Genomic DNA, 23,493 nt, shown 5'->3' on the forward strand with positions numbered 1-23,493 from the left:
ACCTTACACTTGTGTCAGTCTGCATATTATGTGCAAAATCTTACTATTACTACACAAATTTCGATTATTGAAACTAGCCTGATGTTATATTATGGCAGATTTCGCGACCCCGGCTGCGGACCAATCGAAGAGTGCGTCTCATCTGCGTGCCTTTTGATTGGATGTCGGGGGGATGTTTTGTTTCCGGAGAACAAAGAACAAACGCCTGGCCCTTTAAAGCAAAAGTCTCTGGACTTTGGTGCCTGCTGTAAGATTGCTGATGAAGTGCTTTTATTTTGAAAATGCCAAACCAGAAGCGTGTCTGCAGTGCAGTGCATGGCTCCGCTGAACTTGACGCGGTGCATCGGCTAGCGTCACGCTGCAATGTGAAACTTGTTGACCACCACACTTTAAAACCTCTCCAGTAGCACTTATAAATCTAACCAGGCGTCCACGCTAACATAACACATTTGTACACATCTACAATGGCTGGTCATGGCCACGGTCACGGTGGAGGAGGAGGAGGACATGACCATGGCTGCGGGTGTGAGGGAGAGCATGAGCCCGCAGAGAGGGGCCTGGAGTACGGACTGTATCGGCGCATAGACGTGGAGAAGCTGCAGTGTCTCAATGAGAGTAGAGATGGGGACGGGAAGCTAGTGTTCAAACCCTGGGATCAACGCAAAGACCGGGAAAGGGTAGGCAGTGATGAACAATGTATTTACCTGTTTTTTTTTATATATAGGCTACCTCGCTCCGTAAGCTCGTGGCTGTTTTTGTTAATGTACAGTACAGGCACAGACTACACTACCGGCCACTACAACAGCTAGTCCTACTACTACCAATTAATAAAGTGTTTAACGTTATTTTGGGGGAATATTGGGGAAGTTTCATGAGTGGATGTCAGAAAATCCGTCTAGTAATGTTTATGTCAGCAGAACAATGTCCTGGATACCAGGACTCAGGAGAGACCTTTACACAGGTATCCATAATGGGTACTTGGGTAGTGTCCACTGCTGGAATCCAGAGGTAAAACACTGCTGGAATCCAGTGGTAAAACACTGCTGGAATCCAGAGGTAAAACAAGTCAGAGTGGTAGCCTCTACAGGTTAAACATTCTGATCTGTCATGATCTACAGTGGAATGCACAAAGGTTTACTTTATGTATTGTGGGACCTACTTATTATGTTGTGCTGCTTTTAAGTAACATTTGTGTATCTCTTCTTGCAGTTTGTTGAGAGTGATGCAGACGAAGAGCTCCTGTTCAACATCCCGTATGTTTTAAGATCATTATATCAAACTAGCTCTCTGCTGCTCTGGTCCATACCATGCTATAGCGTTAGAAGGAGTTCTCCTTAATGCTATGTCACCGATGAGCCCTTGCGCCACAGGAAAGGCTGTGCACCCTCTTGTCTGGTTTAAATCATACTTATCCAATAGATATTTTTCTGTCAAACTTGGTCACTTCACAAAGTTCACATCATCTTCCGTTCCCCTGTAATTCGGAGTTCCCTAAGATTCAATTCTTGGCCCCATCCTGTTCTCGTTATACCTTCTCCCCCTAGGACACATAAAAAAAAAAAAAAACATGGCATCTCCTACCAGCTGTACGCGGATGACTCCCTAATATACTTGCCCCCCAAAAGATCCTGCAATAACCCCCTGTCCTCTCTCTTTGAATGTCTAATGGCTTTGAAAAATAGAAGACCAAGTGCCACATCCAATCCATCTCCAATGCTCCCCCCTTAGACCTGGGTCCACTGCAATCCTACGTGGTACCCGTGGTCTCAAATCTAGGAGTAAAAATTGATAATGCTTTGCATGGTATGACGACGTCACTCCAGTCCTGGCCACTCTCCATTGGCTTCCTGTTAGTTTTAGAATTAATTTCAAGATTTTATTGTTTGCTTTTAAAGCCCGGAACGGGCTGGCACCCCATTTCCTCTCTGAACCTTACACTTCATCCTTACATCCCTCCTAAGATCTTCAACACAGAAAAAACGTATTGTCCCAAAGACAAATTTGAAAACTAGTGGGGGCCGTGCATTCTCTGTTTCTCAGCTTTTATTTACTTTTATTATGGGTTTTATTTTAATTTTATTATTATTGCTTTATTTTATCAAAATGCTTACTATGTACCGATATTACTTTTCTTGATTGTTTTATGTATTGTGCAGCACTTTGGAAACCCTGTGTTTTTAAAATGTGCTATATACATAAATTGGATTGGATTGGATCGCCTGAAACAAAAGAATAAAAAAGAAAGATGGCTTTATGGAGTTGAAAGCCTACTTTCCTTAGTGGGAACACTCTGAGCCCTCCACCTCACGTCTAAAATACACTTTTTAGACAGAAAATAATATATTTCACTGGAATATATGGAGCTACACGCTACTACACGTGGAGTAGCTAAAACTGAAATATTTTATTTTCTGACTAAAAAGTGTATTTTAGACATGAGGTAGAGTGCTCAGAGTGTTCCCACTAAGGAAAGTAAGCTTTCAAAATCTTAGAACCGTCTTTGTTTTGGTGAGTAACGAAAGTGTATTTTTTTTTTTACTACAGATGAGAGGCTGAGCAGCCTGGGCTACCGCAGCTGTGAGCCGAAGGGCTCATCGGTGATGTAGGGTTAAGGGCTAATAAAGTCTTTGTCCTAGAGCTAATATCAAACTTTATATACTTTCTTGACCTCTTCACTGTATCAGGGATGCATTCAATTCAAATTCAATTCAAAGGAGCTTGATTGGCATGAGAAAACGTATGTTTAGATTGCCAAAGCTTGTTCTGGCTTTTTACTAGACTCAACATGATGCCTCCACAATCCTGACATCCATACACGCCATTTTCTAGTTAAAGGAAATAATGTTGTCTGTCAGTTTTACAGGAAGTGTAAAACTGAAAGCAATCATCATCTCTGGAGAAAATGATGATACCCACCCAGCCGAAGTACGACTGTAAGTTTCTGGATTGTTGGTCTTCTCTCAGGTTCTTAAATACAATACAACAGCTAGCCCAAACCAACAAAACACTGATGTTTCATCAATCTGTAACGGGTGCACCATATCGCTTAACCATAAACCTTTCTTATCCTGAAGGGAAAGTTGGAGTCCACTCCCCCTTTTATAGGTGTGCCTTATTGAGAGTGATTATAGCATACTGTAGCTGAGGGGAAGACAGCGGAAGGGGAAGCACATTGGGGTTTCAGCCAACAGGAATGATGACGTATCTTACAGATTACACCACTAGTGTAAAGACACCGTCAGTGCAACGCATGAAGGCATACAACACGTTGTGAAAGAATACTGATATTAGCCAAAACATGAAATCTACTGACTATTCGGCCTCTTGCACAGTCCCATTGTATTGCATGTAAGGCCTTTCCTTCTTGAGGTCTAGTAGTAATATGTATGCAATATATGGGTAGTGAAATGTCTTCATGAATTGCTGTAAAATCACTTGATCTGTGTTCAGTGCTACCATATCTCAAGGATCGTCTCTATTATCTCACTAGGAAAAATGTGTTGTGCAGCTTGGTCATAATAAACAACAAGAACACATGCATCACATAAATACATTATTGTATAAAATATGTCACAAGCAGAGCCGAAAGTAAAATTTTAGCACACCAGCCAAATGTAAAATTGCATCTTCTAGGTAAACAGTGTTAGAATGAAGATTGTGTTATTTATTACTTCTAAAGTTTTATGTGCACATTTTACTTTCATAACAGTAACTATTTGTATTTAGATAAAGAGAAAAACACCCTGTCTAGTTAATGGTTCCATTAATACATTAAGTTGTCATTGTAATCTAGGTACAAGAACATCCCCCACATGTCTTTTGATGACACAGGGAGAGAACCTGAGCAAGCATTTCGTCTCAACAGAGATCCACTAGCTGAGCTGGAGTACCCAACCAAGTAAAAATGTTTCTAAAGTACCTTGTAAATTACAACATATTGTAATTGAGTAACCATTAAATCAGTTTTCCATTTTATATTTATTTCCAGGATTGCCCGCTTCTCCAATGTAGAACACCTGTCCATCCATATCTCAAAGAACTTTGGTGATGAGACCACTCGGGTCTACTACATTGGACTCAGGGGAGAGTACACAGAGGTGAGTCCCATCTACAATAAAACAACCATGTTAGAATCTCTTACTTCAAGTGTGTTTGTCCATGTACTTGTAGACAAACATTTTCCACACTTCAAATCTGGGTAGTGTCCGAATAACCCTGCATTTCGTATAGTCCATTTAGTATATCTGTTGTAATTCCTCAAGTTACAAACTTTTCTATTTATAAATATAATTGTGTTGACCACCCTTGTACCCTTGTGAATCAGATTTCATGTTGATATTAACGTTCACTTCACTCTATCTGTTCACTTTATTAGAAGCTGAGAAGCGTTTTTTCTGCCGTTGACTAATCCAATTTGATTTCACCTTGCATTTAGCTATCAAATTACCATATGGCAGCCATTTTACTCTTACATGAGACTCAGGTGGAGTTTCCATACACTGAGTCTGATGTAAGTGCTGTTGTGTGATTATGGTTTATGACACAGTGTGTGTTGTTTGTGGCATAGTTTTGGAGGACTATGCAGGAGTTCTGAATGACTCCTGCATTTATCTGCTAATTTACCGTAACACGTTTTACTTTTACACAAAAGCTTCAGTTAAGTATTTCCTTTGTCTTTTCTTGTTCCACCCAGGCTCACAGACATGAAGTTACCATCTGTAATTACGAGCTCTCTGCTAACCCTGCTGATCACAAAGTGGAGAGCATCATCCCGCAAACTAATTTTATCTCCTGAAAGATGGGCCAGAGGATGTGAAGAAGATGTGTGATGGCTTCTGCTGACTGCTGGTGTCGATATTGAATGACACAGGCCATGAAGTCGGAAACGTGGGTGTTGCTGCATATTAGCAGTAGCAGATTGAATGGACTCTTTTTCAGTGGTGGGCTAAGGTTTAACTTGCATTTAGCCCTGGTCATTGAACACTGGAAGGGTTCAGGCTTGCCTGGAGTTGTTGCTCAGTATGGGAATAAAAAGTGAAGGCTTCAATGTTGTGGGTCAAGCCTTCAGTAAATAAATGCATGAAAATGTTAATATGGTTAAGTCTATTATTATCATGTTTTAACCACATGGACCTTAGTCTGGGCCCTATTCTGGGCATGTCGTTTGCCAAGAATATGTTAGCGTGCAGTGAAAACAGCTGATCTACAAGCTCTCAATGTATAGCCTTGTGATACTTTGTAAGCTTGTAGATTGTCAATTTGACGTACAGCAAAGTTTATTGGGTTGAATATGGGAGTGAGACAGTAAGAGAGGATACTGGAGAAAGACACAATGTAACGACCAGTACACAGTTCTTACACCTGTATTCTGTCAATGGCTATGAGTGAGAGATCTCAACCTCCCCACCATACATATGGACTCTAAATGGATGTATTGCTCCACCTAGTGGTTCTTGGTGTGGCTTTGTAAGCACTCAGTCAAAACCTTGCATAATAAGCCATGGTCAATGTACTCTTGGCTTTCCCTTTTATCCTGTATAACTAGATAAACTAAAATAATATCCTGTTTTACAAACATTCTTCTGATGTGGACCGGGAAATCCAATTGACTGATAATAATCGAGCAGAGAAAAGAAAAGGAGGCATTTGTGTCAACTATTGAGACCCCTGTTCTTGGAACTGATCCAAGGTTCGCTGCAGCAGAACTGTAGTCCATTCACTCTCCCTTTCATGCAGAGTAAGCATGAGTAGACTTCTTCTATGTTAATATTTTAAAGCAAGATTTCAGAGTTGCATAATGCCACCATTGGAAGAACTGGTTAACTATGGTTCCTGGCCTTGACCAAGCGAAAAAGCATCACTGCTTCTCTCCACCTTTGTGCCTTTCTCCTTTTACTAAGGGTTATTTGATTCATGATTTCATTGCATTATTAATGAAGAGTGGCTCAATGCGGTCTGCTGCGGCTTGTCTGTGAATTTTCCAGGATGTGTAAGTTTATATATCAGCAATATGTTGTTGTGGTGGTTGGGAATTTGTTAAAAGACCCTTATGGAAGCTCATTCTAAAATGCTACAGGTTTATTTCTGGAATAAAGAGAAATGTAACATTATTTTGATTTCCACTTACGATTTCATTTAGAGTAGGCCTGTTAGTTCAGTTGATATTATTATATAGTTTTTCTCTCATTAATCTTAAATTTCATCTGCTTCAGATTATCTGCTTCAGAAAATGGAATCTAGTCAACTAGTATTTTTCTCTGTCTGTGTGGCACGTTTTCTGGTAAATACATCATTTACAATTTGCAAAACAGCACCAACAACAAAATATAACAGTGCATTAATCGTACATAGAGCAGCTATTTTCATAAATGGCAATAGATGTGTAGAGGTGTCCGTGTGTAAAATAATGACATGAGGCTGAGAGCGAGAAAAGGCATGGCTCTACATAGTGACGTCACTAAAGGGAAGCCCCGCCCCTGTGCGCCATGAGCGGAAGTTCCGTTGTAAACTGGGACAGCAAGCGGTGAGTGTATGAATTTATCTAAGCGGGCCGCGGTTTAATTTTTACCACTTTACCCTGGTCGAACCGAAGCAATCTGGACCTTCGATTCTAGATGGTCCGAATGGGTTCCATTTGGGCAAAGAATGTTCCAAAATTCAGCCTCTGATTCGCAACGTAGGCTATGTGAAAGCAGACTGAAATGGGCAGGCAGACTGGGAGCGGGGAGGAAAAGACAATACAAATTGTGTGTGTTAGCTAGCACCACTAGCACGGTTCATTGTGTAGATGTAAACGGGATTAAGCCGGCCTGTAGTATGATGTTACTCTATCCAGCTCAATGGGTACTGGAGGCTTTGCACTGATCCTTTCCCCCCTTTCCTGCTGAATTCCATCAGTGTCGATGGTGTCGCATAATGTGAACCACCAGCGAGCTAAGCTGCTTCCCTCCTCCTCACCCCCATTGTCTCTCTTCATCCCCCAGCCTCCTTCCTCTATTCTGATATTGTAGCTCGGAAAGGTCATAATGCTAGTGTGGAGGCAATCCATCCATCCACCACCACACGGATGGGTTATAGCTGGTAGTTTGTTGTGACAATCCACTATAGCACCGGTCGGTTAGCTGGTAGTTTGTGTTCAATATCAATAGCGCTGAAGCGGTATCATTGTCAAGACACCAGCAGGTCATCAATAACGCTAAAACACAATGGCCTGTGCTCTCTCTCTCTCTCTGTGTGTGTGTGTGTGTGTGTGTGTGTGTGTGTGTGTGTGTGTGTGTGTGTGTGTGCTTTGAATCAGAACTGCAAATTCAATCGTTTGACGTCAAACGGGCCGCACATCTTTACCATTTTGGTGTTGAATAAAATTCAAGTCAGCTGCCTACATACATGTTGACTCGTGATGTTCTCTCTAAAGGCCTTGGTCCTTCAAATACCTCGACGTTTTTTTGGTCATACGTAAATGTTTGATGGCATTCCGCGAGGTACACTTTTGTAGTCATCATAGGTACATTTCCACTATTTGCTATTGCTGGCACGACTTCGAAGTATAACTGGGCAGGTATAAGAAGTGTGTGTGTGTGTGTGTGTGTGTGTGTGTGTGTGTGTGTGTGTGTCATATTGCAGCAGGTTAAACAAGGCAGTAGCAACATAAGATAGCTGGCTTAATGGAATTAGAGTAGGCTATGCTTTTAAGAGAGGGCATAAAGTCAGAGATTGAGTTACAAACAAACCTTTCTTAGTATTTTTTTTAAGACACGCTCTTTTTAGACTAGGCACGCGGATATGCACTCATGCCACTTCTGAACAGGCCCTCTGTTGAACTATTAGATCTTTCTAAGCAGTGGGATAGAGACTCATTGTTTCCAAGAACATGGCTCAGTAATCACATAGACTAGAGAGCTTTATGCTGTTACCCAGGCCTGTTGGGCCTTATAGTTAGGAACTATGTAAGGGAGATAGCTATAGAAGAGCTAATCACCAACATTTTACTAATGTACACAACACATGTTATGGTACCCTTAATCTAAAAAATAGGAATGAGAGCCAGCCAAGGTTACTTGTTATCATTGGCCAGATAGTCGGAACATCTAGGTACTGTGCCAGTTCATGTTCGTTATCACCCCCATTCGTTTTTCTTATTTTCTTTCTTTCTCATCTTCCCCACCTCTGTGTCTTTACTTTATCTTATTATAATCTTGCCATTCATGATCTTAAATGTGAGACAGATTTTTAGTTAATGATTCGAACTAATTCTTATTAAATAAGTCAGGTACGTGTTGTAACTTAAGGTATTTCTCTTTTTTGAAGAAAGGCTCTTTTCATTATGAGAGTGCAAGCATCCCGTTGCTATTTTTACATTCCCAAACAGATGGTGGCCAATGATAAAGTCAATAAAGAAACTAGACAAAAACATAAGGTTTCCTTCTGTTCGATTTTTATTTTTTGATGGCTCAGAAGTAATTATTACTGTGGTACCAACTGCTATTACTTTCAGATACTCAGACTTTTTAGACTCATACTCAAATTCATACTTTGTGGTACAAAGGTGTTGTGCGCTGTAAATTGCAGATCTACATCTTTTTCATTCACATAGGGTAATAATAACTGTATTATCTCTGGTCACAGTGTCCCAAAATAGACCTGGCTTCCTTGCTATTTAGCCATATATATGCCAAATTATGCTGGGTAAGGGTTCCCAGGCTGCTGGACCAGTGTTTCTCAAACTTTCAAATTTCAAGGTCTCCCCTTAACTCTGACAGTGTACAAATGGAACATAATGATTCATTTGGTTCCATTTGTACCCTGTCAGAGTTACAGACCTGTATGGGTCAATTTAGACCCCACAGAGTCCCTGGAATCCACTTTGAGAACCACTGTGCTAGACAAACACATCTTTTGATCATTAGGCTTGTGGCTTTGGGTTAAAATCGCAACCTTAATTATAATCATGTCTGGTGTTTACACATTAACCTGTCCTTGTCCCTTTTTGTTTGAATCTTTTCCCTGTCTCCCCAGACAGCAATACACTTTAGAGCCCTACCACTCCCTTGCACCATCAAATCATCAGTGAAAACGAAACGGTATATAGATAATAAACAGGCAAGGGCCTGTTTAACAATCATGATCATAAGCTGTTATCAGCCGAGTGTCTGAGTCTGACTCACAATAGTAGCAATACTAGCTAAACGGGCAATCTGCAGGCGTTTGCATTTAATAACATGGGGCATGGTTACAGAGTTGGGGTAGAGTTTCATTTGGTTAATGAATCCCGCGACTTGCTGACTGCAATACCCCCGCCCCCGCACCCACCTCTCGTGACGTGACTCCCTTTTAGTTCAAAAGCACTTCCATAAAGTGTGGTACTGGTATGTGTTTGGGGCCATTGTGCTGCAGGGGGGTGGGTGTGAATACTGAATAGCCGTATTGATAAGCTACCCATGTTTAGACTGTCACAAAGACGTGTGCATTGACATCCATTGTCTATAAGCATTTAGGCCGCCTAAAAGCCCTAAACTGCAACTGTAGGTTCAGGTTGTGTTGTGGTGTTGAAGAAACGCATGCACAAAATGCGTGTTCCAGATTTTAAAGAGCTATCGCTCTGGAGATGGAATGCCGACGTCGCATCACTGTGTTTCAAGACGCTGATGCTTTGCCTGACTCACTGAAAATAACAGATTTACAAGCTCACAATGCGTCGTGAGCTCATTTTTCAGCCTTTAGGCTGAGAAAGCCTTATGACTCAAACCTGTCGCTGCCAAAGAACCTGTTTACCTGAACTTGTGTCACCAGTCTGTTGCCAAAATTGTGTAGACTTAACTTATTAATATCATATAGACCATTGGTTCCCATACAATAGGACCATTTGTGGGTCGCGGACAGATTTTTATTGGTCCCTTCATTTTTGGTTTCTTATTATTTAAAGTTATACCATGTAACTTTTTTTATAAAACAAATCTTAAAATGGTCCTAGCTGTTAAATCGCTAAAGTTTTAGAACCCCCACTCCGTTATTTTCAGCTTCTAAAGCCTTCTCTTTATATGTTTTCTATGATCCCTGCCCGGGACCGGTTTTCGCGGAAAAATTGCGTCATCACACTACCGGCCAATCACAGCGAGGGTTATACACTGCCGGCCAATCACAGCGCAGAACATACACTGCCGGGCTCTCTGGTGGGTTTAGGAAACACGCCTTCAGGAAGTACACTGCAGTGTTTACACTGGAGGAGTCTAGCATGTAACTCCCCAACCGCTGCTCGTAGAAGGACACGGGAGACCTCATTGAAAGCGTCTCGGCGAGGCGAGGCGGACGCGGTGGTCTGACGGCCCGGTCCGCGAGCGAAAAACGGACGAAAAAAGCAAACGCGACCGCGGTTTGCTATACTGCTACAGACCACCAGTTGAGCAACTTACACAGTATAGCTTTAAAAACATTAAAAATATCAAATAAAAAAAGTTATTTAATTAAAATAAAAGTAATTTCATTAATAAATACATCTAAGAAATTCCATAAAGTAGAAACCTGGGTTCGATATCCCGCCGGGGGACGCTGTGTGCGTTGGGGGCGTGTTTCCTCCTCCGCGTCATCAGCGCCCACACACTAGGTGGGGTTGGCAAAAGGGCCTTTCTGTGTGGAGTTTGCCATGTTCTCCCCATGTCTCCTAGGCTAGATACCCTCACAAAAATATGCAGTAGTCCTGGTTTCTATACCGCCTACCCCTGGCCAGCCGGGGCTCCCCAGGCGTGGCAGAGGGAGAGTAGAAACCAGGACTACAGCTTAGGCAATTGGCACTGGGTGAAAAAATAGGTTACAAAATTGTGGGATAAAAATTATAGTAAAAAAAAAAGAAAATAGATTTGCCTCCCAGGCAAACGTCTAATCTCTCTTTTGGGTCTCGAGCTAAAAGGTATGGGACTGATGATATAGACTGATTAAAATATTGGCATTGTGCTTTCTCATTATGTCTCATTAAATAATCAATGAACTTGACTCTTTGCTGTGTTGTTGTCCTCCAGCCCCCCTTACAGTGTATGTGTGGCAACAACATGTCTGTGCCGCTGCTCGCCGAGGCTGTGACGGTGTCTGGGACGGAGAAGGAGACCGCTGCAGTGAGTTAACGCCGTTTCTTAACACAACACACATTCACTTTTCTTTTTTTATTTGATTATGGTAGCTTAGAAAGCTAAGAGCCTCTCGGACACCATGAGGAGAGACATGGGTGTGATTCTGTGATTGTGCTACTGCTCAAGGAAACTGTGACTTAATACATTAGTTGTTGATGCAACTTTTGGTTGTTGTGTAGACACCTGGTTTGTTGTATCGTGTTTTTTCTTTAGCCATGTAGTGCCATGCGCAATCAACACAGAAAATCCTTCTCTACACCCATACACTGACGAAAACTGGACAAACACATGAGATCCGTAGTAAATGTTATTGATGCAATATTAATATCCCTGTGACTCGACTACTTTAATTCTATTTATGTTGCTATTAATCTGGCTTCTGGCTTCAGCCATGCCCACACACTCAGAGAAGAGCAGAAGTACATTAAAATTAGCATGTGTGGGGATGGCTGACTTTAGTGACTTATCCATTGTGCATTGATTAACTCACACACCCAGCCCAGAGACTGTCAGCATACAGTCACACATGGCGCTTCAGCCAACACATCTGCAATGCATGCCAAATCATCAAACCGTACTGGCAGGAATGCCGGTTATCCTGTGTGTGGTTTGTTTGAATTACATTGGAGTGTTGGCTGTCTGAAAGAAAACTACAAGCAAAATGGCTGCCAAAAGTGGGGTCAACGCAAGACGTTTCTGATTGGTTGGTGCCCAGTCCAGGTTCAGCAATGTTGAACCCGACTCTTCACACGCCTGGGACTTCACACACTTCAGCACCGTCAATACCCTTTTTCTCTGGGCAGAAGCTTGTGCATCTGATGCACATGTGTGCCCAATGCTTCCGTTCACTTCCGTTCTATTGGAGCCACAAAGTGGAGATTCACTTTGATGAGTGCCATTTTCAACGTGTCTGAAGCATTGATTTCAACATTAGTGAATTTTGACCAGGCGTTAACCAATAAGAAATAAGTGTGTTGTTCCCACTTTTGCTTTTTTTTTGCATTTTGCTCGTAATTTTATTTCGGCGAGACAACCATTCCAACATTAAGTAAAACGAACTTCACACCAGAAAACCAGCCCACAATCCGCAAGACGACAAGGGGTAGTTTACGCGTCTTGACTCTTGCCACCGTGGTATATTTTGGCTACTCCCTCTCCAGCATGTATGTGTGACTGTAACCTGTATGTGTGACCGTAACCTACGTCAAACAAGCTACACACCAAAAAAGCCCACAATCTGTAAGAAAACAATGGTAGTTGACACGTCTGACACCTCAGCATACGTTGGCTACTCCACCTCTAGAGTGTGACTGTATTTAAATCACGCCAACCACACTACAGACATTTTGAATAATTACATGTCCCCCCCCCCCCCCCCCCCATTGTCCCCTTAGTAACTGCCATCTAAAGGGCCATTTATAGTTACGTATGGTTGATTTTGTGTACGTTTGGGGGTCAGACAGTACGTACGGTAATTGCGTCGACACGCATAGTACAGTACGGTCTCTGTGTTAAGATTAGGTTCAATAAATCCTATGTACATACTGTATCCACTAGATGGCACCCAAATGCATCTTCCCAATGAGCAAATGCTACATAGGCTAGCCTAGCGCCTACATTCATTGTTGACAGATACACTCGGATTGAACGACCTGCAGAAAACACTCTCCCATCGGCGCTAGACACTGTGCTATGCTATCTGGATATAATATAAAAATCACACCCGTGTGAACTGAGCGGTGGTTCCCCCCCCCCCCCCCTTCCCCCCTGTGTGTGTGTGTGTGTGTGTGTGTGTGTGCGTGTGTGTGTGTGTGCCTGGTCTGGCCTGGCCTGAACAACAGCGCCCCTCCCTTAACATGTGTGGTCAGAAAAGGTTACTGCAGGCTACAGACAGACAGACAGACAGACAGACAGACAGACAGACAGACACGGAGACAGACATACCCACACACACGGCCACGTATAGGAGCGTTGTGACCACCGCTCAAAAAGGACTGGAGAATGGACAAGCAAAAGTCGCGTGCGCGGGAGTGGAGAGAGACACATTCGAGAGAGCTGGCAGAGAGCGCTGATTAGGCTGGCAACGGGTCTGTGTCCTGGCCTGTTCACTACTGTTCAGCGTGTTGTTGGTCACTACTGATTTCTTTCTTTTTTTTTATGCCCACGGTAATGCATGAGGTCACTTCCACATACGAAATGGAGACCAGAAAAAGACGAAACATTTCTCCCTCACTACTGCCCCCACGGTTGACAAAAGTTCGCCACGGGTAGTTCATGTGTACGTACGTTTTTAGCGGTTTTTATCCGTCGGGTTGAGTGTTGTCCGTAAGGTTACGGAGACAATCAATTACGTCCGGACGGCCGGAGGAACCGGATTAAATCACTCTCCCCTCCGTTTCTGGTGTATTCTTGCGGTCCTTATGTACTACTATGCATGGTACTTAAGCTGTTAGTAAACTAAAAGTAACCCTTTGCTCTGTGTCATGCATGTGTCAAGCACTTTATAAATGAACCTGAATACAATATCCATTAACCCACTTGTTTTAAGGCCACCTTCCATTACAATTGAAGAATGATCGGACAACTTTCATATAATATATTTGAAAAAGGTTTCATTTATGGGAGACTAGAGGAGCTCATGATCACTATACACCTTGACATTACATGGAGACTGTGCACAAAATTCTCTACCTTCAATAATCACTCAACTTCAGCTTTGGTTAATCTTACTAATAGAACTACTGCCTACTATGGAAAATCCAGGTGCAGCTAAAGAGCTATGGATAACAAACGTGCCCCTTTGGTGTACTGGTGTTCAATGGGAAAGTTCTGTCTGCTTTTATCAGTCATACATCAAAACTGAAGCATACTACTCTTCGGTTGAACTTTGAATTGTGCCCTTGTTTTAGTAACTCAGAACGCATGAATTATTATTCTCTTTGTTGATGTTTCTGCGTGTTTAGGAAAATGGCGAGCTTTTCTTGGCAACAATAGATTGACATTCTTTTCCTTCTGATTTGGCACAAGCAGGCAGCCGCTGCCAGCCAGGCTTATTAGGTCCAGTACATGATGTACTGTAACACTACACTAATGGCACACAATTGTGGGTTATAAATTCTCTTATTTCCAGGTTTTTCCCCTGCTGCCCACTGCCTCTCCTCCCCATTGCTTTTTGTGCATGAATATTTTGTTCATGATTGCATTCCTAAAGGTCTTCATTAAACCACATTCACTTTGGTATCACAAGTATGCCAGTCTATGCCATTCTGATATGATGATATTTAATTTACAGTCAAATTCTGAATGCTTCAGTTGATGTTGAATGACTGTGTTATACTCTTATTTACTTATTTACATTATAAATGTACTAACTTGTCGCTGCACTTAAATAATTATAATGGCATTTTTATTCCTAGATCCGTGGAACCTTATATATTTTTTATTTCAAGGATCCCCAAAAATCTGAGAATTACAGACTTGTAAGGGTCCATTTGAAACCCTATCAAGGAACCCAGATGGACCCTGGACTTTTTCTGTCCTTGATCTGTTTTAATTACACACTGGTTTCGGATCAGTACTCTGTATCGACAGATGTGCAAGTTAAGTTTGCGGAATCGATATCACTGCTAAACTGACAGTGAACAGCCACTGCACCATGATGTGTGTGTCTCTTTGAGGTTATGTGAAGAAATTACGTAGGCCATGTCATATTTTCTGTTTTAACCCAATTAGGACTGAAGCAGATTCTAAAAACGGCATCTAAATCATGACCTAAATTTTCTGAAAAACCAAAACGGTTCCTGTCTTGAAGGTTAAAAACACCAAAAGGGGTTCCCGCCCAAAATGGGTTAAAGTAAACACTTAAGACCAATGCTGTTTAGGGCTGTCACAATTATTACATAATCGTCTAATCGTGATTATTTGACATTATCGCAATTATTTAGTCGATTTATATAATCGTCATAATCGTGAATGTTGAAAAATGTCAAAAATAGTGGAAATAGCAGATCTACAAGCTCACAACGCGTCGCAATGCGACGCGTTGTGAGCTTGTAGATCGGCTATTTCCACTATCAATGTTATTTTTTAAGTAGTAAGTTGTCAAATATGTCAGTAATTTATTTGTGTGTTTAGGTTATGTGTCATATCTGCCATATACAACTTCAAAGCCTAAAAGCCAAACAGAAATGTAATTATCAACGACAAAAACACAATTAAATCGCCAATTATTTGAGTGACAATTAATCGTCATGTAAAATATCATATCGTGACAGCCCTAATGCTGTTGTTTTACTGTCCTTTGGCATTTATTTAGAGCAGCACAACAGATCTCCACTCCTGTCTGCTCTGGGCTAGCGTCTTTATAGAACCCCAGGTGTGATGCAGGGTCTTCAGCTCTCCCTCCACTGTCCTACGCCAGGTGTTCTTGGGTTGGCCTCTTTTTGGCTTACCGCCTGGTGTCCAGTGAAGTGCAGTTTAGATCATGTTGTCCTGCTCTCTACGAATTACATGTCCAATCCATTTCCACCGCCTTCTCATAAGGACGGTAGACATGTTTTCCTGTTTACACAGGCGGTTGAAGAAGGTGTTTATTGGAGATGTTTTTTTGGGGGTCGGGGGGTGTGCTGTAGTGTTGACTTTTATTCTTTTGAACTGTCACTGTGTCCAGCACCAACGACTGGATGTGAGCAACCCACCCAATATGTGAATAAAGGTGCATAGGATGACTGATGTGCTCTGAAATTATTTGTAAAAATGTTCCCATTTGCTTCTCTTGTCAGGTAATCTTCCTTCATGGGTTGGGAGACTCAGGGTGAGCTCATATTTATTTTTTACATCCAGTTACTACTACTACAATTCCTGTACATTGAGGGCCGATGCATACTCCACTTTTGAGACGAATTTAAATGGTAAATGGTGCATTTATATAGCGCTTTTATCCAAGGCGCTTTACATAGATTGTGCATTACATTCACCCATTCGCACACACATTCATACATCGGTGGCGGAGGAAACCATGCAAGGCACCAACCTCACCGGGAACAATTAGGGGTTCAGAGTCTTGCCTCAACATTAACTCAGGGGGAGCCCGGATTCTAACTGGGAACCCTTCATGCTCTAATAACGGTTTCTCTACCCCTGGCTGAGCTATGCCGCCCAATTTATTTCGGTTCCTCTCTGTCTAAACTACAATATGACCTCATTCAGAGGTTTGATTGGGCGGGTACTGTCATTAATTTGACTGTTTGCAGTGTTTGGTGCTGCTGAGTTTTTGTGACTCCCCGAACCGAACCGAAATAAATTTGGCTCTAAAAGTGGAGTATGCATCGGCCCTAAGCCTCCTGTGAACACCCTGAGGCATGTTTTCTGACTATCAGTTTTTTAATATAAATCTACTGATAATGAACAACCCGTTTGTCGCATGCTATTTAGTGGATAGCTTCATTCAAAGTAGCCTCCCACTTGTACATTTTTTGTCTGCTTCTACATTCACAGCCAATATATTGCCTTGTACAATGCATTATATTGTAGCTTATGTGGACGAACTAGAAGAGAACAAAATCACTCTTTTTTTCCCCCTCCCCAACAGGCACGGGTGGGCAGACGCCATGACGGCGATCCGGCTGCCACATGTCAAGTACATCTGCCCCCATGCGTAAGTCTGTCTCTGATCTGTGTCCGTCTGCCTGCATTTTATGAGTTGTCCATCTGTTTCCATGGCCGGCCCTGGGCCAGTCACTGGTCACCGGGGATTCCAACTTCTTGAACTTCTTGAACCAGAGGGGCTTGTGGAACACTCTGCTACCCAGTCAGATTGAATTCTGCACCAGCCCTATGAATCGGTGATGTCGCTATAGTGGCTTGCTGGTCCACAGTGTTAATTTAACTCAGACATTGGAAACGTGGAACTGACAGTAAACTAACCCAGCTGCAGTGTTAGCATGTTAACTTAACACACCCTCTCCTCCTCTGTCTGTGCTCTTGACATTTTTAAAGGTTATGGGGGATTTATACACACTCAAAATAACGGATTGACACAATACATTCATGCTTATATGTTATGAGGTTGTAGATCTGCTATAATCGATGAGCGACATAGCGTACAACTAAACCATTAGCCTTCCTCTCTTTTGCCCTCTTACTCCATTTTTTATCCTCCAACCTTTTGTGCTCATACTATGTTATGTATCCTCAGGCCCCGAATCCCTGTCACTCTCAATATGAAGATGGCAATGCCTTCGTGGTAAGTTGGCGTCATAGAAAAAAGACAACGTTGCAGCTAAACACTGCACTCTGTTGGTTGTCTGGAAACCATAATAGATAATAGACACGCATAATCATTGACAATAATACCAATTTATGTATTTGCTTACTGAAATGGTGTCTGTGTGTGTGTGTGTGTGTGTGTGTGTGTGTGTGTGTGTGTGTGTGTGTGTGTGTGTGTGCGTGTGCGTGTGTGTGCAGGTTTGACCTGATGGGTCTAAGCCCTGACTCCCCAGAGGATGAAGCTGGTATCAAGAGGGCAGCAGAGAACAGTGAGTTCCCTTTGGAGAAAAAACAAAAATAAAATAAAAAAATAATAATGCCAAACACTTACACTTTTATTGTTGGATTAGATTTAGTACAGAATTCTGCAACTCTATAGAGTCTATACTGTAGGTGGGGATATAACAGTGGAGAGAGTGAAACTTATGATCTGAATAGTCATTCTTCTACATTTTCTTTACATTTACACTTTGAGAGCCCCATGGTGAGACCATTTAGGGCAACCAGGGGGGGGTCTGCTGTCCACAGGATGGGGGACCCTGCCCTAAATAGTTGTTGGTTGGTCTGCAAAGCCATGGCTCACGAAAATTACCTTTTTTATTTGATATTATAATATCCACTACCATTGTTTATCTGTAGATGAACCGCCTTCAGCCCAATCTCATGCTGCTAGGTCTCTCACAAAACAAAATAGGTGTTAACAACTCATTGGGCCCGACACCTCTACCTAAGTATTAACATGCAGGCCACTGTCTGATGTTAAGGTTTAGCATACAAAAAGATGGCTATTATCATATGGTTGGAATGGAAAGTGTTTCATTTAGTGCCTTGTCTCAAGTTGTCTGTTGGTTATTCTTTAAAAAAAAGCACTGCCATGAGCTGAATGTCAAAGTGAGATAATCATTTCCACGTGTGGCGCACGTGTGCGTGTGTGTGTGTGTGTGTGTGTGCGTGCGTGTTATAGTCATGCTGATTATAAAACCGAATGTGCAGATTTAGAAAGCTGCCGAAAATGTGTGTGTGTGCATGATAAACATAATAATTATTCACTTCTTTCAGTCACATGTAGCCTAAAGAAAACAAACGATCAGGACAACAATATCCCCATTATGCAAGTATAGACTAAAATATACAGTATATGCACATTGTGCTAGTAATCACTAATCAGTTACTTCCACTTTATTATTCAAGTTTAAAGACTATACAATTGTATATACTGTACATCATGGTTTGTTGAAAATATTGGAAGGAGTCCTTGGGGCATACAAGTTTCGGGTAGCCCTGGTGTAAAGAGATTAGTGACAACCAAAATCCCAAATACTTGATTGTCATGGCGCTCATGTAGACATGATTCAGTTCCTGGAAGTCCTCTGGTGGGCTAATTGAATGCATCATACAGAGACAGAACTACATTGTGTGGTGATTTGTGGCTAATACATGCATTGATTTAAAACAAAACAATTTATTTCAAATCCGTATTGTCTGAATATATATGTTAGAAAGAAAATGACACTAACTTTCTGAAATGCCCTATATCGTCCACACATATATACCTGTGGTGGAACATTCTTTATCGAGTGAATTAAACACATGATGCTGTGTGTGTGTGTCAAACTCTGGAAATGGAGAGAGAATGATGAGGGAAAAGAACCATGTGCTGACATTTTTAAAGTTTACATGGTACCAAGGGCCTGTTCTCGCCCTGTTGCCCATCAGTGCGCAATGCGTCTGCAGCGGATTCAGTCAGGAGACTCAAACCCCTAGACTCAAGGGCTTTAAAGCCAGGCGTGGCGGGCAATCTTGTCACTGCACTAGCGACACCTACAGGTTTGTACCTGCCTGTTCAGCAGGGAGAAGAACTCCATGTTACGCCCGCCTAGTTAAACTTCCTGCTGTCGGGTGAAAAGATGCAGCTGGCAACTTTTAAGTGTCTTGGAGAACATGTTTTCATCTACAGTAGCCACCCACATGACCCAGCAGTGACAGGGACTACTCACGCAAGTGGGGGAAATGAAGAATTGGCATAATGATAACATTTTTAGTAAAAGTGTGCGGGGGGAAACTAATAGCAGCTGTCAGGCTAAGTGGTCACACTTTAGCTACTGTTTGTATACAAAGCTTAATCCTACTTTTACAGTTCATTAGATGAATGTGTGTTGGAAACGTAATGAGCACTGAAATCTCTCTTTTCAGTAGATGAACCACTTAAACCCTGTATTATGAAAAAATACATAGCCCGTAAAATGTACAATATAGAGTAACAGACCTTGTCAGATCACTATGAAGGCAGTGCAAAAAAACAGATAATTGTCCATTAATCGTAAAGGTTATGTGATATTGAAAAAAAAATAAAAAAATAGTGATATTGATTTGAAGTCATATTTCCCACAAATTCCCAGCCGTACATCTGAGATAACTCACTCCCTCTGGCGATAATTTATGCTGCATAAGAGAAATTGTCAGGGTAAGGGTCGATTAATACTCCACTTTTACAGCCTAATTTATTTCGGTTTGGCTCTGTCTAATCTATGATATGGTGTCATTCAGAGGATTGGGGGGGCGGGTAACGTCATTAATTTGTCTCTGATTGACGCCATATCATAGTTTAGACAGAGCCGAACCGAAATAAATTAGGCTCTAAAAGCCCTGAGCCAAAGAGAGCCACAATCTGCGCACAGAGCTCCACAGGAATCAAGAGGATTTATTACTATTTATACGTTTGCAAATGTCCTTGATGAGAATCTGTGCCTCTTGTGTTTGTTTGAAATTCTGATTTGCAATTCTTCTCTTGGATGCCACCCAGTGGTTGCCAGTATTTTGTAAAATGTTCATGTCATTTCTGTTCTCTAGTTAAGGCCATAATTGACCACGAGGCCAAGAATGGTATCCCTCCTAACCGTATCCTGCTTGGAGGCTTCTCTCAGGTGAGGAGCTATGCTGCCTTTGTCTTCAGTATTCCATTGGAATAACTTCTGCAACACAGTTAAATGTTGTTAACATTCCTTTCTTACGTCCTTCCTCATGTCACTGTTCCTCCTCAGGGTGGCGCTTTGTCCTTGTATACTGCACTGACTTGCCAGCAGCAGTTGGCTGGTGTTGTGGCTCTCAGTTGCTGGTTACCACTTCACAAGAGCTTCCCTCAGGTACAGTTCATGGCAGCCATATCATGGTTCTAACAATACTAGAGACTCATAAATAGCACATACTAGGGCTGTCAAGACGTTGTAAGATAAGGAATTATCCTCTGGTACACTGTGTTGTGCATGTGCTGTCTTCCATCTGTTAACACATTTATGTCAACTGTGGAAGCAGTGCTGTGTGAATCTTAACCACTGTATCCTAGTGTCCCTGTTCTGCACATGTCGTATAAGACAAACTATTTATCAGCTATTTTCACTATTTGATGTACAACAAAGTATATACTGTTGTAGGGGTTTCAAGTGGTCAAACTGAGGTGATTAAGTTTTGCATCAACAAATTACACATTGCAAAGTCATTACAGCAGTGTGAAGATTTCTTTATTTTCTGTGTGGGAAGCAGTGTTACAATATTTTCTGGTTTCTCCTTACTTGATACTAGCACTTGAATCAAGACCTCTTTATTTTAACAATTACATCAAATTCTTGGATATATTAGTGTGGACCTCTTGGCCAAACTTGGCTTCACCTAAAACTAATTAAGATAAATAGTTATTATAAAAATGACATCTGTTTGGGATGCAGAGGTTGAAATTGGTAATAAACGTGTGTGTGTGTGTGTGTGTGTGTGTGTGTGTGTGTGTGTGTGTGTGTGTGTGTGTGTGTGTGTGTGTGTGTGTGTGTGTGTGTGTGTGTGTGTGTGTGTGTGTGTGTGTGTGTGTGTGTGTGTGTGTGTGTGTGTAATGCTATGGCACAAATTCACATGTCATCCTCTCTCTTCCAGGCGGCAAGCGCCAGTGCTAACAAGGACATGCCCATCCTGCAGTGTCACGGGGAGATGGACCCCATGATCCCTGTGCACTTTGGGGCCATGACAGCAGACAAGCTCAAGACCATAGTCAACCCTCAGAAGATCACCTTCAAAACCTATCCAAGCCTCGTTCACAGTTCCTGTCCTCAGGTAATGTGTGTGTAAGAGGCCCTGACTCACTGCAAGTGTGAGTGTCACTTACACAAGTCTGCCTGTTTGGGATAAATCAATTAAATATTAATTATTATTAATCCACAATGTATATAAAATGATATTTTCTTTATACTTATTATTGATTGATTGATTTAATACTTTATTAGAAGTTCTAAAATTACAGGACAGTACAGTTCAGTTCAAGGTCTACAAAAAATAGGATCTAAACCACAAGAAAGCACAAAGGCTATCTGTGTGGCTGGTTCAGATAGGGATCTCCATGTATGGGCATAAAAGGGATTGTATGTTGTGATTTCATGGGAACCACACTTAACAGAATCCCTTTTATGCCCATATATGGAGATCCCTGATGTCATCAATATTAAGCTCATATCTAACAGGACTTCATATATGGAGGAAGACAGCCCATATCTGTGTGTCTGGTTCAGACATGGATCTCCATATATGGGTACCAGGGGTCTCCATATATGGGTAACTGGTCCGATATACATCACTGGCCAGATGGGCGTCTTACTAGGTGTCTTACTAGTATTGTATACAAATTCAAAAACAGTAGGTACAAATGACTGATACTTATCAGCATACTTATACTGTCATTAGCAATCATATGCATGCATAAAATAGAATGCATTTCATTTTCATGGCTGAACATCCCCCAAAAGTACAAAGCACATGGCCAGTAGTAACAGCACGGGTAACAACGGGTAAATACCTCCAGTATCCGACGCTTTCAGCATCTCAGGGCGTGTGCATGTGTGTACATTTCATGTATATGTATTGTTCCTATTTTGCATCTCTGGTAATTAATGTGTTCATTACTGTCCTTTTGCAGGAGATGGCAGCTGTAAAGGAATTCATTGAGAAGCAGTTGCCTCGGATCTGACCTCACTTCATGCCCCACTGTGACCCCTAGACACTGACCTCTCACCCCCCCCCCCAACCTGCCATTCTCCCACAGGAAACAGCCATGAGCACCCCACCGCCACATACTTTTACATATTAACCAGCGAACACACGCGCATGATTATACATACAAACACACACACATAAGCAAAGTGATTGGATTTGCAAATTCGCACACAGACAAAAATCCATGCTTCTCGTACGGTGAAAACCCGACAAGTTTCTCAAAACACGCATTTATTTCATTATAATGCCAACCAAGTGCTTTCATGTTCTCACAAGTCTTCTCTTTGGGAGGGAGAGATGCCACGTCACATAGCACATTCCTCTGGGCTTTATTGCAAACAACTTGTATTCTATAGTCTTTAATACCACCTCCACACCCATTTTCTTTTCTCTTAATTGTTTTCAGCTCTCACACCACCCATCCCCCCCTCCTACCCCACCAGCATCGACATCTCCCTCCTTGTTGTCGCTGTGTGTCTGTTCTGAGTTAAAAAGACAACAAAAACCACGGGTCAGTCAGTTAACTGACTGCTTGGCCGATTTTGTCTGCGGCCAACCACCCTCCAGTGTTACAATGTATCTTCTGCCTCGATATGCAACTAAAGAAGAATCCTCATAATCGCAACCTAATACACACACAACCCTGATACAGAATCTTAACAGTGTGGAGGGTGCCAGGATGGGTCGGGCGGGGGTCTGGTTGGTTCGGGTGAGCAATAAGCAGTGAGTTTAGGATGTTCTGGTTCCATCTGGAGTGACTGGGTTCCACCAAGGCTGCATGCTGTCTCCCGCCTTGCCCTCTCAATGATGGCCCCCACAACAGTGCACTGTAGGCAGTCAGGTCTTGGCAGTCCTGGCTGTTCGGAATATGCAACCCATATATGCCCCAATTAAAGTGCACTAAAGGTCCCACATCTCCTTTTGATTGTGTATAATATCTGGAATATGTAAACGATATCCCCACCCCCCTCAATTGAAATAAAATAAACCAGTGGATTATCACCCTTGCAACCATGTTCTGTTCTTTGACACAATTTCAAGGCTTAATGTATGATTATGATTTTTGAGGTATACA

At 42.0% G+C, this 23,493-nt stretch overlaps 2 protein-coding genes across 3 annotated transcripts; both read left to right on the plus strand.

Annotated features, from left to right (window-relative positions):
- Positions 1-339: 339 nt before the first annotated feature.
- Positions 340-5,047, plus strand: pithd1 (PITH (C-terminal proteasome-interacting domain of thioredoxin-like) domain containing 1). The gene is made up of 6 exons (XM_080734798.1): positions 340-677; positions 1,210-1,253; positions 2,856-2,933; positions 3,794-3,898; positions 3,989-4,097; positions 4,694-5,047. Exons 1-6 carry the CDS (start codon positions 465-467, stop codon positions 4,793-4,795), a joined length of 651 nt encoding a protein of 216 aa, XP_080590924.1. The 5' UTR covers positions 340-464; the 3' UTR covers positions 4,796-5,047.
- A 1,467-nt stretch (positions 5,048-6,514) lies between these two features.
- lypla2 (lysophospholipase 2) lies at positions 6,515-23,425 on the plus strand. Of its 2 annotated transcripts, none has more exons than XM_080734830.1 (10): positions 6,515-6,523; positions 11,013-11,105; positions 15,902-15,933; positions 16,711-16,776; positions 17,317-17,364; positions 17,586-17,656; positions 20,238-20,311; positions 20,429-20,530; positions 21,309-21,485; positions 22,342-23,425. In XM_080734830.1, exons 2-10 carry the CDS (start codon positions 11,028-11,030, stop codon positions 22,390-22,392), a joined length of 699 nt encoding a protein of 232 aa, XP_080590956.1. In that variant the 5' UTR covers positions 6,515-6,523; positions 11,013-11,027; the 3' UTR covers positions 22,393-23,425. The 2 variants fall into 2 exon arrangements, with proteins under 2 accessions (XP_080590956.1, XP_080590957.1); XM_080734831.1 differs by lacking the exon at positions 6,515-6,523 and adding an exon at positions 6,557-6,676.
- Positions 23,426-23,493: the final 68 nt, after the last annotated feature.

The sequence above is a fragment of the Nannobrachium achirus genome (assembly GCF_963921795.1).
Source record: "Nannobrachium achirus genome assembly, chromosome: 10".
NCBI classification, from domain to species: domain Eukaryota; kingdom Metazoa; phylum Chordata; class Actinopteri; order Myctophiformes; family Myctophidae; genus Nannobrachium; species Nannobrachium achirus.

Coding starts and splice junctions, on each gene's coding strand:
- pithd1 (XM_080734798.1), top strand. CDS start 465: ATGGCTGGTCATGGCCACGGTCACGGTGGAGGAGGAGGAGGACATGAC. Junction 678..1,209: donor AACGCAAAGACCGGGAAAGG/GTAGGCAGTGAT, acceptor CTCTTCTTGCAG/TTTGTTGAGAGTGATGCAGA. Junction 3,899..3,988: donor GAGCTGGAGTACCCAACCAA/GTAAAAATGTTT, acceptor ATTTATTTCCAG/GATTGCCCGCTTCTCCAATG.
- lypla2 (XM_080734830.1), top strand. CDS start 11,028: ATGTGTGGCAACAACATGTCTGTGCCGCTGCTCGCCGAGGCTGTGACG. Junction 11,106..15,901: donor CGGAGAAGGAGACCGCTGCA/GTGAGTTAACGC, acceptor TTCTCTTGTCAG/GTAATCTTCCTTCATGGGTT. Junction 20,312..20,428: donor TGCTTGGAGGCTTCTCTCAG/GTGAGGAGCTAT, acceptor GTTCCTCCTCAG/GGTGGCGCTTTGTCCTTGTA.